The sequence below is a fragment of the Leuciscus leuciscus genome (genome assembly GCF_965113295.1).
Source record: "Leuciscus leuciscus genome assembly, chromosome: 4".
In the NCBI taxonomy this organism is placed as follows: Eukaryota; Metazoa; Chordata; class Actinopteri; order Cypriniformes; family Leuciscidae; genus Leuciscus; species Leuciscus leuciscus.
In genome coordinates, this window is record NC_138728.1 from 20,638,916 (window position 1) to 20,652,726 (window position 13,811).

The 13,811-nt window shown below is 34.5% G+C and overlaps 2 protein-coding genes across 3 annotated transcripts; one reads left to right on the forward strand and one right to left on the reverse strand.

Annotated features, from left to right (window-relative positions):
• Positions 1-271: 271 nt before the first annotated feature.
• On the reverse strand, positions 272-9,830 carry LOC309497202 (uncharacterized protein). 2 transcript variants are annotated; one of them, XM_082167448.1, is made up of 10 exons: positions 9,572-9,830; positions 7,916-8,073; positions 7,570-7,753; positions 5,710-5,854; positions 5,306-5,441; positions 4,571-4,682; positions 4,367-4,448; positions 3,974-4,082; positions 1,861-1,966; positions 272-1,403 (listed from the first exon to the last, which is right to left on the reverse strand). In XM_082167448.1, exons 1-10 carry the CDS (start codon positions 9,597-9,599, stop codon positions 1,348-1,350), a joined length of 1,116 nt encoding a protein of 371 aa, XP_082023574.1. In that variant the 5' UTR covers positions 9,600-9,830; the 3' UTR covers positions 272-1,347. The 2 variants fall into 2 exon arrangements, with proteins under 2 accessions (XP_082023574.1, XP_082023573.1); XM_082167447.1 differs by having other exon boundaries at positions 7,916-8,092; positions 9,572-9,595.
• On the forward strand, positions 8,517-13,301 carry LOC309497207 (uncharacterized protein). The gene is made up of 6 exons (XM_082167454.1): positions 8,517-9,302; positions 11,560-11,717; positions 11,820-11,928; positions 12,321-12,564; positions 12,682-12,838; positions 12,934-13,301. The coding sequence occupies exons 2-6, from the start codon at positions 11,643-11,645 to the stop codon at positions 13,204-13,206; spliced, it is 858 nt and encodes a 285-aa protein (XP_082023580.1). The 5' UTR covers positions 8,517-9,302; positions 11,560-11,642; the 3' UTR covers positions 13,207-13,301.
• Positions 13,302-13,811: the final 510 nt, after the last annotated feature.

Sequence of the window (13,811 nt, forward strand, 5' to 3'; positions counted from 1 at the left end):
TTGTATGTAGGCTATAGGCTACTTTATATATAATATAGCCTATATATAATTTTTGTATGTGGGGCGTGGGCTATTTCTAACCGAGCTGTATTTTTTTTGTCAAATTATGCAAGTGTGAAAATGATTTTTATTAATTAGTAATTTCAATTACCAAATGCTGTCAAACATGTAATTTGAGATATGATGGAAATGATCGTCATTAAAATACTAGAAAACATCTTGTGGAATTAGCAATATTACATTATGCAGTGTGTTGTAATTAAATGCCACATCATTTCATAATTTTTATTTATTTTTTAATCAATTAGCACTTATAAACGCATCCATGCACTTCCACAAACTCTTGCATAGCATGTTGTTGCTGTCACGTTTGGTTTTGGTTCATAGCATGACTTGACATGTCAAGTCATGACATACAACAAAACACGCCAACAGAGGTTTGCAGTGAACAAGACAAGAGACTGTGGAAACATGAGGCCAATAATACAGACTAATGACGTGACAAGACACAAGGATGAGTGTAATGAACAAGGATGAAATAATGAACCAATGAGAACACATTAAACAAGGAAGCACATGACATGACAGGACAAGGGAATTACATGACAAAGAGGAGCAAAAGGCAGGATAACATAACTAAACCACAAAGATAAGGCATGAAACAAAACCAAAACTAAACGTGACAGTTGCATGTAAACAGTTCAGTTTATAGTCAATTAACCCAGTAAAAACAGCTTCACACAAATGATTGTCGTATTGTTGTAATTTCATGTAATGGTAATTCACTTTTGTAATGTAAAAATATTCTCTCAGTTTTATTGTGCATCCCTGAATCCACATTTGTTAACCCTTTCAGCGAGTCGGAGTGTTAATGCAAAAAAAAACTAAGTGCACTTGGAAAATGAAACTGTCCAACTTTCACAAGCTGTGTGTAAACATTGGCTGTCAGGCAGTTGCACAGACAAAACATATGCATGCCTGTATTGCTATGGCACAATGGCTGATAAGAATAACTATAGAATAACCAAACATGATAACATTTCAAAATAAACAATTCTTCAAATTAAACAAGCAAAATATATATGCTTCATGTTGCTTGTTTTTAAGTTGATGTGGCAAGCAGCATATTTCAAATAATTCATATTAACATAAAATAAATCAAAATGACTGAATTAACCCGTTCAAATTTCGCACAGGCAGTTTACGAAACAAAAAAGTGAATCCTGTTAAAACATCCTAACTCATAATCCCAAATCATAATCACTAAATAACTACATGATTCGACTCTCATTTGCTGTTTGATCTTGAGTATTTGCCAACATCCGTTGCAAGAAGTTCAGCCGCCTTTTACACACGCCTGATCTTGCGTTCGGCCTTAGTGTCCTGGTTAACTTGTCTCATCTCTAAATTAAAAAAAGAAAAAGACAAAGCAACATTATCATATTTAAAATCATGTTCAAGAAGATAATAATGTTAATAAACCCAAAGATCGTGTGGTGCCTCACACACAAAAAAAAAATGGTTCTTCAGCGGTTCTTCAGGGGTTCTTTGCGGTGGTTAAGGTGCTATATAGCATCACTACCATTTAAAGAACCTGTTAAGCCCAGTTTGGTTCTTCAGCGGTTCTTTAGCGGTTCTTTGGGGTGGTTAAGGTGCTATATGGCACCTCTTATGGTTCTACATAGCACCATTTGACAAAGGTAGGTGCTATATGGCACTTAAAGTGGTTCCCCTATGATTACAAGCCAATGAACCACTTTTAGTGCTATTTAGCACCATTTTTGTTTAGAGTGGCATGTTACTGACAAAAGAAGACATTTAAATGTTTCACATGGTTTCTAAATGCTTTTGCTGACATACTTGCAAAATCCAGAGTGTAAGCGGCATGATTCACAGTGAAATGCATGGTCGCTGGGCTCTGTTGGTAACACCTCTCAATGTCAGCGCTTGAGACTGAACAACCACCCTATTGAAAAACAAGATCAGTCACAGCAATTTCAATCTCTCTCTCTCGATAATTAAGGGCTAATGTACATTCAGCCCATCATTACTGCAATCGAAACCCCTTCAGGAAGATCAGGACTGGTCACCCTGAAGGATTTTATATTGCAATAATTACTGGTTGAATGCACTTTCCTGCTTATTATACGGCTATCAAATATATAATTACATGGTCATGAAAACTTGAGTTAACGTTTTTGTGTATGATATTTTCTATATAATATTTGTATTTTGTAACACAATACAAATCCAATCCAATATTAGTTTAGTATTATTGAAATCCTATTATAGTGGGTTTCTGCAGGTTTTATGAAGGTCAATTTAAGCGTTTTAAAGACCTTTTTAAGACCAAGTAAAGAAAATTGAAGGAATAAATTGAAGGCAACACAATATGCCAATATGTTCTCGAAATGTAAAAGTCTAGGGAGAAACACAATGAGTTGTATAAGCAACACTTCAGAGTTTGAAAATACAAATTCCAACAGCTATCCATTACTTGAATCGCTTTGCTCCCAACCACTAGAATATGGAAATATCTTTTACCATATCTTCTGATCACACGGCAAAAAACAAGTGATGTTCTTCCTCAGTATCTTTGTCTTGTTTTCCAGTGCAAATATCTAAAGATTCTTAAATCAAGATACATTTACTGGAGATACAAAATTACAAAATATGAAGTCTTGTTTACTGAGAAATTGATCAAAATTAACTTTTGAGTTTATGATTAAAACAAGAACAAATATCTGCCAATGGGCTTGGAAAATTGATAGATATTTGTTCTTGTTCAATTTTTCAAGTAAACGTATCTTGATTTAAAGATGCTTAGATATTTGTATTGGAAAACAGGACAAAAAAAACTGAGGAAGATATACAATTTTTGCAATGTTTGCAACATTTCATGCCATTACTTAATTAATTTAAGACGTTCTGCTCTGATTTAAGACCTTTTTAAGACCTTAATTTGTGTAAGGGTGAATTAAGACCTTTTTAAGCCCTGCAGAAACCCTGTGATATTTTTATTTTTTATTTTTTTATATATATATATTAATTTTAATTCGTTTTAATAATTTTGTTGTGCGTTTTTGTCATTTTTATTAGTTATTTAGATTTTTTATTTATATGATTAATTTGAGTTATTTTAGTACATCAAGGTAAATACTGCCTTCACTCCATGCCGTAATTACCGTAAATGACAACACGTGACTTTCTATTCTGAGTTGTTCACGTCCTCACACTTGGAATTCTGTGTTTCTATGGCGACACTATCAACAGCAAAATGAATCTGCAGCGGTCACGTGGTACAAGTCAGAGCACTCAGAAACGTCCCAGTTTTTACAAGTTGTATTTGGGTAGGGTACGTTAACTGAAGGGACGTTTACACGACACCGCTTTCAACTAAAAAACGTTTTTGAAACCGATACCATTATAGCCTCGATGTAAACAACAAAAACGCGAATTTGTGAAACGGTAATGTCATGCGCATGTGTATTACGTGTTTAGTCTATAGGCGCGTAGTTTTTCTTTACAAAGTGACGTCGCTACTACATACCAACTACTGGCCTGACATGAATACTACAACGTTTTTAATTGTTTTAAAGGATCTGTGTGAACGGGGATCATTTTGACAACGTTGTCGATTGTACGTAAAAACTTTTCTGAAACTTTTTCTTAAGTCATTTTATTAAAATAATAATAATACTAAAGCCCTCTGATGCTGTTTTTACTACAGCCATCAACCGTTTTGAGTTGCAAAAGGTGCAAATTATCATTTCTAACTTAAACAGAGACACAAAAGATCAAATGTAATGTACAATTTGACAGTCATTATACAAAATATTAGAATCAAGAATCAAGTATTTTAGAGAACCGTATGGTATAATCAATATACACATAAAAAATAGTCCTCAAAGTTTTAACATACTAAAAAAGCATTGTGCATTTGTAAAAAATCAAAGACATATAGAAGTTTTACCGTGTTGTTGAAGGTGTACCACTGATTTCTCCCTTTAAACTGCCACACTGGAGTTTTATTTGTTGGAGGATTCAACAAGTTTTTGATTTGGGAGGTTATTCCTTGTAATCTGTTTTGTGAGCACATTGCACTGTTAAGTAGTGTAAGTTATGTGCATTACTTTTAAACAATAATGCAAATCAATTTAAACACAACCAATTTTACTTCTGAATGAAACAGAATATTCAATGAAAAAAACATTGAATGTTTTTTTTGGAATGGACTGAATGGAGAAAAGTGGGCGTTATATACCTGAATATGACAAGGGTAGCACTTTTTTTTCAATATGCCATTATAAATTAGTTTGTAACGTGATAAGGCAAAGAGTCAAACATGAATCTGTTCAGTATTTACCCTCCACTTTGTGATGATTCATATTTAGGGCGCCGTCTAACTCGCCTCTTATTGCCTGTAGATAAATTTTTCTGACACATTCCTGGAAACACAAAGACATTCATGAATGTGACCTTTCCTGTTTATAGAAAGGAATTGAAAAGAAAGGATGTGTGTGTGTGGGGGGGGGGGGGGGGGGGGGGGGGGGGGGAATATGAAACAAACCTTTGAAGCTAATCTCATACTGGGCAGAGTCACTGCTCAACTTAACTGAACCACGTTGGTTGTTTTGATACGCCGTCTCTAGTTCTGAGCTCTTAATTGGACTGGTTTTGCCCTACAGACACAAATACAATCAATAGATATTCATTAAATAACAATCAAACTCATTCATGCATAATATCACTTTCATATCCATATTATATTATAGATATAACTAGGCAAACACAGGAAGTGAAACACAGGAACAATACATATAAAAATAATAGTCCTTAATCACAAAACAGGGGAAACAAGGCAGGAATGTAACAATAATGACTTTTATGTATAGATTTATTGTTCTTTCTTGTCCCAAACCCAGACTTTCAATGTTAAAATATCCTTTGTATATACAATTCTGTCGTAAAATCCATCATATTCCACATCCATCATAAAAATCTATGATTTATTACTTAAAACTATGGAACTTTGATAGTCTAAAAAAAAGTGAGAATTTTTTTATATTATATTTTTTATTATATTATTTATATTCGATGTATTTTATATACTTATTGCTCAGTGCATATGTCATGTCCATTGCGGTAATTTCAAGCTGTAATTTTGACAAATTAAATGCTAGATATCACTTAGTGATACAGTGATAAAGCAATCTGTGTTTTAATTCCAAAATGTATAGTCATTTCCAAAACAAATTTGTTTTTGAAAAATGTTAGTTGAGAAAAAAAAAGACTCAAAACTCACCTTCCCTCCATACTGGTACCAGCAGTGGTTACCTCTGTAATACCACAACCACTTTGTATCCTTTGAGCTCATACGTCGCACTTTAATATTCTTTTTTTTAAGAACTCTCATTTTAGTGAAATCAATCGAAATGACCCTGTAATGTGGATGAGAAGGAGTCAACACATCAGTTACCTGTAGCTGCAATAATCGAGTTACAAGCACATATTAACGGGATGTGGCCAACACTGCAAATTTGGCAACAAATAAATAAATAATAATAATAAAAAATACAGCGTGTTACAGCGTACAGGAACAAAATGTGGGAAAATATTGACAGGATATTCATTTTTGAGTGATTATTCCATTAAATCTTTGTAAAAATCTTGGTACACGAAAATAAATATGTATTTGTTTGCACATACCCGGCACGGGTGTTATAGATCGTGATTCCTTTGGTGTTGGGGAGTGAATACTGGGCTTCTAGAATGTGATCATGGGTAATGTTCTCCCAGCCCTTTCCAAAATTCAACTGCCATCTGTAGGGCCCGTCACATTCTTCATCAGCGACTGTATGTGATTGAAAAAAAGATCAAATGACTATTGATGATTAAACATACACACATCAATATAAACACAAGCATGAGTGATTGTACTTAATTACTATACATAATTATACAACAGATCTCAATTGTATTTATCAATCATATTCATTCCAGTAAAATAATAAATAAAATATATTAGATTAAAAACTTAAGCTTAGAACATTTTGAAAATTAGAAATGTTGCCCTGACAAATAACTGCAAAAAAATTAAATAAACCTGAAATACAAATAATTTAATATAAATATATTAAATAAATAAAATGTCAACTACACTAAAACTGACTAAAAGTAAAAGTAAAAGTGACTTCAAAATGAATAAATATTATATAATTTTTTTTTAATTAATAATACTAAAATGACAGAATCGTTTGAAAAAAGCCAATGAAATTTAGTCTTTGGTCTCAGAGGACCTTTATTATATTATATTATATTATATTATATTATATTATATTATATTATATTATATTATATTATATTATATTAATTATATTATATTATATTATATTATATTATATTATATTATATTTTAGTTCTGGTCATCAAATCTAATTGGACAAGAGAAGTTCTGAATCCACCTGGTCAGATGAATAGTCTAATCACATTTATTATATTATATTATATTATATTATATTATATTATATTATATTATATTATATTATATTATAATTGAAGAACGTTTGGTTATTAGTCTATATTAAGAGTTAACTATCAGCTGCTGCTGAATTTGACATTTTAAATGTCATGTTTCATACATTGAGTGTGTCCTTAGAGCCAGTGTGTTTGAAAGCTAAGAAAAAAGGGTAACACTTTATTTTACAGTGTCCTTGTTACATGTTACATGTAGTTACCATAGTAATAACAGTAAATTATACATACTTACATGCAACTAACCCTCAACCAAATCCTAATCCTACCCTAACCCTATAGTAAGTACATGTTGTTAATGATTATTACTCTGTAATTATACATTTAAGTGCTTTCTACCAATGACACCTTAAAATAAAGTGTAACCAAAAAAAGTTTTGTAATGGGAGATTTTTGATTTTCATTACTTACTTTGATTTTCATTAACATACACAGGATTGACTTCTATGTGTGCTGCTGACTATGTGATATAATGATTGATGTGGAACTTCTGTGAGGCAGGAGAAGAGGGGGAGAGCTTTGAAGGCCGAAGCCCTGACCCCTAAGGTCAAAGGGTGTCCAAGTTAGGACTTGCAGGCTGTAAGTTAAGCTAAACTAAAGTTCAGTGTATAATAGGATCACTGGTGGTCTTATCCATCTATGGAGTGTTTAGAGAACCTTGAAGATAACAGTATAAAGACTGGCCTGCCTCTCTCTCCTGGTCGCACTTGTTCCACAGACTGTACTTGTGACTCCTGTGTGGCAACTGGGCCTTCTTGCAAGAATAAATTACTTTTGAAATGATTATTTGATTCCAGACTGTCTCTTATGCCAAAGATGATTGTTTAGTGAAAAATTGCCACAACAGTTTGCTTTTAAATACTTAAGTAATTACATGTGGGTGTAATTACTGGATATATGTGTAATAATACATGTGGAAATACTTTTTCATTTAAGTTTCTTTAACATTTAATTGAGTATTGATGATACAGTACCCAAATTTGAATTAAAAGGTACAAATTCTCAGTTTACTTTTCCACCCCCATCCACACATACCTGCAGACGAGGCTCCGCTATCTCGTCTACTGTGTCTAGACGATGAACTCGGAAGGTTGTGGTTGAGACGACAGCCGGCACCAAACTTGCACGAACCCTTCAGAAAGTAACTGCATATGTGCTCCTTCCTACACTTGTCCCCAAAACGGCATTTACCAAGGTTGTAATCCATACAAACCTTACGCTTGAACACAAAGCATCAGAACTGATTAAGATTTATTCATTTATTAAGCTGCATTCACACTCAATAATGATGATTCGTTCTGATTTTTTTAAATTTTTTATTATTATTTTTACACCACAATGGCTTTTGTTTCTGCTTTCCATTGAAATGTCTTAGATGTACCTTGCCAGATGTTTCAGATGCGTGTGCAGCTGCTTCAGTGCCAGATGTGTGTGCAGCTGCTTCGGTGTCAGAGGCAGAATCGGTGGCTGCCTCCGAGTCTGTGTCACTGTCACTGAAATCTGAGCAACTCTCACTAGATTGCTGACTGCTGCCTTCATCTAGGAAGAAAGGAGTGCTCTTTATTGATATGAGAACAATTTGAATCAATAATTGTAAATTAATTTTTAGACAGTTTGACGATAATGATAAAAATGTATGTGCTAGTTGTCACACAGGGAAGGGCTTTATTTCACTTTTATCTACTAATGGTTGGTTTTTATTAAACAGCCATATACATTCTTTTTTTGTGTGTGTGTGTGTGTGTGCTACTTTTTAATTGTTCTTTATGCTCATCAATGCTGCATATATTTGATTGAGTACACTAAAAACATTATTATTGTGAAATATTATTATGATTATTAAAAGAAGTGTTACATTTTAAAATGTAAATTATTCCTGATATGACAAAGCTGAATTTTCAGCAGTCTTCGGATCAACATGATGATCCTTTAGAAATGATTTGGTGCTCAAGAAACATTTATTATTTATTATCAATGTTGGAAACAGTTGTGCTGCTTAATAGTTTTGTGAATTAAAAAAAAACATGTATATTTAAAAATGAATAAGAATTACATTACAAGTAATTTATACATTCTTTAAAAGTTTATCCAGACAGGGTTTCTTACCACATAGGGAGGTCGATTTACCAGGTGCCATCTTATCCCTCTTTTAACATTTAACAACTAAATTAGCAAATGTTTCGGTTTAATTCCTTTCACAACACACTGGCTGATTCATCATCATCCTGCAGTGCACATGCTAAACTTACATCTAAATACGGTACAATTTAAAAATAAATGCACATTGTCCTTAATAAGGGAGGCATCTACCATTTAGGTAGCCTACTAATATAATCCCACATGTGTGTTTTTATAATGCTAAAATTCACATATTTGAGTAGTAAATAAGGTACAAACGTGTAGCTTAAAAGGGTAGGCCTACCACACATGTGACAACTTGGCACATTTTTTCTGAGAGCTGTACTGGACGGTCACTTTTTAAATATTAGCCTGGGTTGTTTCACTTTTCAACCCATGTTTGGACAAACCCAACCGTTTGTTTACATTTTTCAATTTAATTTTTAAAGCCACCGGTTGGACAAATCCATATTTGACCAAAACATGGGTTGAAACAACCCGCATATTTCGTATCGTCATGTGTGCATATACAGCGGTAGCAAGTTGCACAAACCGCAAATCTAAAGTTAAGAAACCCCTTACACACAACCATAAACAAAAATGACCTAGGTGGTTCAACTTTGATTGTGACAACATGTCTCGTTTTTAAGGTAAGAAAGAGACTTTGCCTTTCCAAAATAGACACCCTGATATGTTCACTGGAATAAAACTTGTCACAAGTAGTCAAGTTTTAGTGAAATATTTCTAAATGAGAGTGACGCCTTAACCAAGAGAGTGTCGACCGAAACCGCAGACAAGCTAGATCACTGCAATACTTGAGATGAAAACATTGCTGAAAAGTCTTCTAAGTAATGACAGCTTACATTGTGTGTTTAATGCACTTTTAAAAATTTGATATTGGAATATATATAAAACTCACCCGAATCATCTCGATAGTTCGAAGCCATATTCCTAAATGAAACGCCCTTTGCATTCTTTCAGTTTCATTTTCTAGTAAATATAACTGCATGCTCGAGAGTATGCAACTAAACAAGCAGACTATCGTTGTTTTGACGAATTAATACATTATTTTATAATAGTTTTAAGTAAAGATGACACGTAAAGGGTTTTAAAGTCCATTTGAACTAAAATAAATAAATAAATCCCTATAGTACAGCAATAAAATGAATGTATCTTCTTCAAGAAGTTATTTATCAAGCTCTGTCGCCACCTGCAGGGCAGAAATCGTAAATGCAGGCGCTTTTAACAGCTTTAGCCTAAATTTAAAGGGATAGATCACCCAAAAATGAAACATTTTATCATAATTTACTCACCCAAGTTGTTCCAAACCTGTATGAGACACTTTATTCTGCTGAACACAAAATAAGATATTTTGAAGAATGTTGGTAACTGACAGTTTACAGTAGCCATTGACTTCCATAGTATGTATATTTAATATACAAATCTGGTTAAGATTCTTCAAAATATCTTCTATTGTGTTCAGCAGAAGAAAGAAACTCATGCAGGTTTAGGACAACTTGAGGGTAAGTAAATTATATAAAAAAAACAAAAAACAATTTAAAGCCCTCTTCTGAAACTCAAAACTGTTTTATTGTCTCATGAGCAAATATGTGTTTGAGGTGAAGTGGACTTTGTTTCTACTATTAAAAAGTTTTATGACATGAATAACATTTCTCTAAAACAAGATAGGCCTACATATTGAAAGCATCAAATAAATACATACAATGGTTAAATGATGGTTTAATTTATAGAATCAATGAGAGGTAGCCTATATGGGTACATTAGTTTACAAACTGTTGAACGCAATTACAAAATTAATGATTGCATTTTTATTTTGTGTTGCATATGTCTCATATCGAATACTAACGTTATAAAACACTCAAAAAAGGCACGAAAAACAAACAAAAAATTTATAAATGATATTGTATGAATACAATCAAATTTTGTGGAGCATCATTTCTGTGACACGCAGTTTGGTTGTGTCTTAATTTGTTTGGAAAGCTAAGTTCAGTAGCGGATCAAAAATAGACACTGGGAATATTGTGTATGAAAAAGTTTACTTAATAATAAATGATCATTAATAATTAAAATGAGACTCATGGCACCACTTGAATTTATAAACACAAAACTGTCCATGTACTTCTTCCACTAGACCACTAGATGACAGCAGCAGAAGTGAACTTCCCTTGCGCTCATTTATAATGCCTTCAGTTTAGGTATCAAAACTCCGTATTCTAATGACAGGTGTACATTTCAAATTCAAACCATGTTGTTTTTCTCACTTTTTATTCGAAGATTAAAACTGAAACTGTGTTTATCGTGTAAGGGAGGCATGGACTTTTCTGACAGGAACAACTGGAACACAGTATGTTTTGCTCTTTGTTTACACACTTTAGCATTTAAAACGATAATTTTCATGTCTGTTGGCTTTGAGGTCATCTAGTGTACAAAGTCAATCTAATTGAATCTAATGTTATGTAAAACATGAAAGCAAAACCAGCTTAGAATATCTTATTTTCTTCCATATCTGGACATGCTTACAGTTTATAAAAACACTGACCTCTTATGAATGTAAATTAAACGCAATATTGAGCTAGTTCGGGCAAGAATACATTCATATCACTTTAGGTCTCGAATTAATGTTTAAGTGCCTTTCAGTGTACGGAACATATATTTTTTTTTAGAATTTTGTGACTTCCATGACAGTGAGTACATGGAAATGCTGCTGCACATTTCAGTGCGATGGTTAAGCCTGGAGAGGTGTATTACCCGAATTCTGCGACAGTATGGGCCACTTACCAGCTATTTTAAATCTTTAAGTATGTTGCTTATTTCATTGACAGTAGTACAGGTGCATTACACCAAACTAAATATATATTTTTAAGCACAATCTGTTTTTATTTACAGATGAGAAACAACCAAGGTTTAGAAGGCTGGTGGATGCTTTTTCCAAGCCCCTGACTGAAGTTTACCTCCTCTTCCATCAAGCAATGCTGCCAATGTTCTCCACACTGAACCTCCTCCTCCAGAGAGAAAGGTCTTCCATCTTCCAGCTCCATGGAGAGGTAAAATGCAAGGGTTGGCCATCCTGCTGCTTATTTGTCATTGGCTGATATGTCCTTTTTCAAGTACTACATGGAAATCTTTTATGAACCACAAATTTGCAGATGACAAAGTTCATCATGAAACTGTTTGCGAGGTTCATGAAGCCGTTAGCACTACAGGGCCGACAAGTCCATGACATCCTCTACATGGACCCACTAAACCAACTGCCAGGTAAAACTTGCAAGTCTCCCATAAGGAGATAGACCTGTATACTTTTTGGGAATATCGTTATTGGGTGAGTTGGGTGATATCTCTGATGTTATGGAAAAGGCATAAAATGTGTGTAGGCATACAATGTATATGTAGTCTATGGGTAAAATAGCATGCTTAAATAGAGGAATACCTTCAACCACTTGCACTTATTGTGCATATCTTGCTGAATATATGTACTGTGTAAATAGAAAAGTACTGTTTTTCTAGTTTTGAGTTAAAGTGCTGATTGCCAGGTAAAATTCCTGTGTGCATTTGGTCATTTGGTGAATAAAAAGTGATTTTAATCTGATATAATGTTTAAACTACATGGACTTAATTTGCTTTATCTCTTTTTGTTCTCTGTCTGTCAGGAGAAAAACTAAATATTGGCTTCACCACCAGAGCTACCCTCAACAGGCTGCTTGAGGCTGGAGACATCACACCTCAGGAGGTGCAGCTATTCCAGCAGGCAGCACTAGCGTTTCTGGTCAGGGCTGTGGAGTATGGAATCAAAAAACTCCCCCTGAAGGAGGCCCTGCTGAAGCACGCTCAATTCGTTGATGTGCAGCAGAGGACGGAGTGTGGGGTGGAAGATGCCCTATACTTCGTAGACAGGCAAGGGTTTCACATTTTCCAAGATTTCAACATATTTAATACTTTGTTAAGTTTAATTTGGACCATGGTCACAAAACAAATACTTAATCCGTTATTTACACATGGTGCTCTTTTTAGATTTCAGGAACTACTTCCTTTCAATGGGCCAGAGGAACAGGACAAGGTGAGTGAGGAGTTCTTGGAATATCAACTCATGGATATTCCCATGCCACAAGATCCCACCACCTTTAACGTTGAGGAGTTTTGGGGGAGTATGTCCTCAATCAAGTGCAAAGTAAGAAATATTTGGCACCACATGACATACACACAACTGAAATCATAAAAGCAAAGCATTTGAGTAATAGAGGCTCTTGGTTCCTTTTTTCAAAGGTGACCGGTTTGAGCCAGTTTGGGAGGCTTTCTAAAATAGCTGCATTGGTGTTAGTGCTCCCTCATTCAAATGCTGACGCTGAGAGGGTTTTCTCCATGGTGGGATTAAACAAGACCAAAACCAGGAACAGCTTAGCACTTGATGGAACCCTGTCATCCATCATGACAGTAAAAATGGCTGGCCTGGAACCACAGTGCTTCAAATGGGAGCCACCAACCCCTGTGCTGAAGGCCTCAAAACCAGCTACCAACACCTACAATAAACAACACTGACCATTATATCTCTCACTCACTCACACTCACACACACACACACACACACACACACACACACACACAGTCACACACACAGTCACACACACAGTCACACACACAAATAAATGCTGAATTAAATAAATATTTTATTTGTAAGAATATGTGTCATTTATGAGATCAGACACCCGTTCCCACCAAACCCATGCCGCCGTCGCGGCCGCTGCCAAAATCTCACTCTGAACTCAGTCCAAAACTTGAGAGCCCTGCAGTTATGACAAGGCTTTAAAGGCACAATATGTAACTTTTTTGCTTTAAAAACAGCAAAAATCACTATATCTATGTTATATATTTTTTTTAGTTGTGTACTTACATTATCCCGACTGTTTCCAACAACTTTCAAACCAGGAGAAATTTGTAATTTAATTCGAGAAACGTCCCGTTTCTTTATTTCCGTTTTGTCGCCCGTCAATGGCGTCATATCCGCGTTGTCCCTGGTTTCCGCTCGTACTGCCATGGCAACCAGAGTTATGAACCAGAGCCCTCTGATAGTAACCAAAGCGACTGACGGTAGTTCGCAATGTCCTTCTGCACGCTGTTGTTGTTTCGTTCAAACATTATGGACCA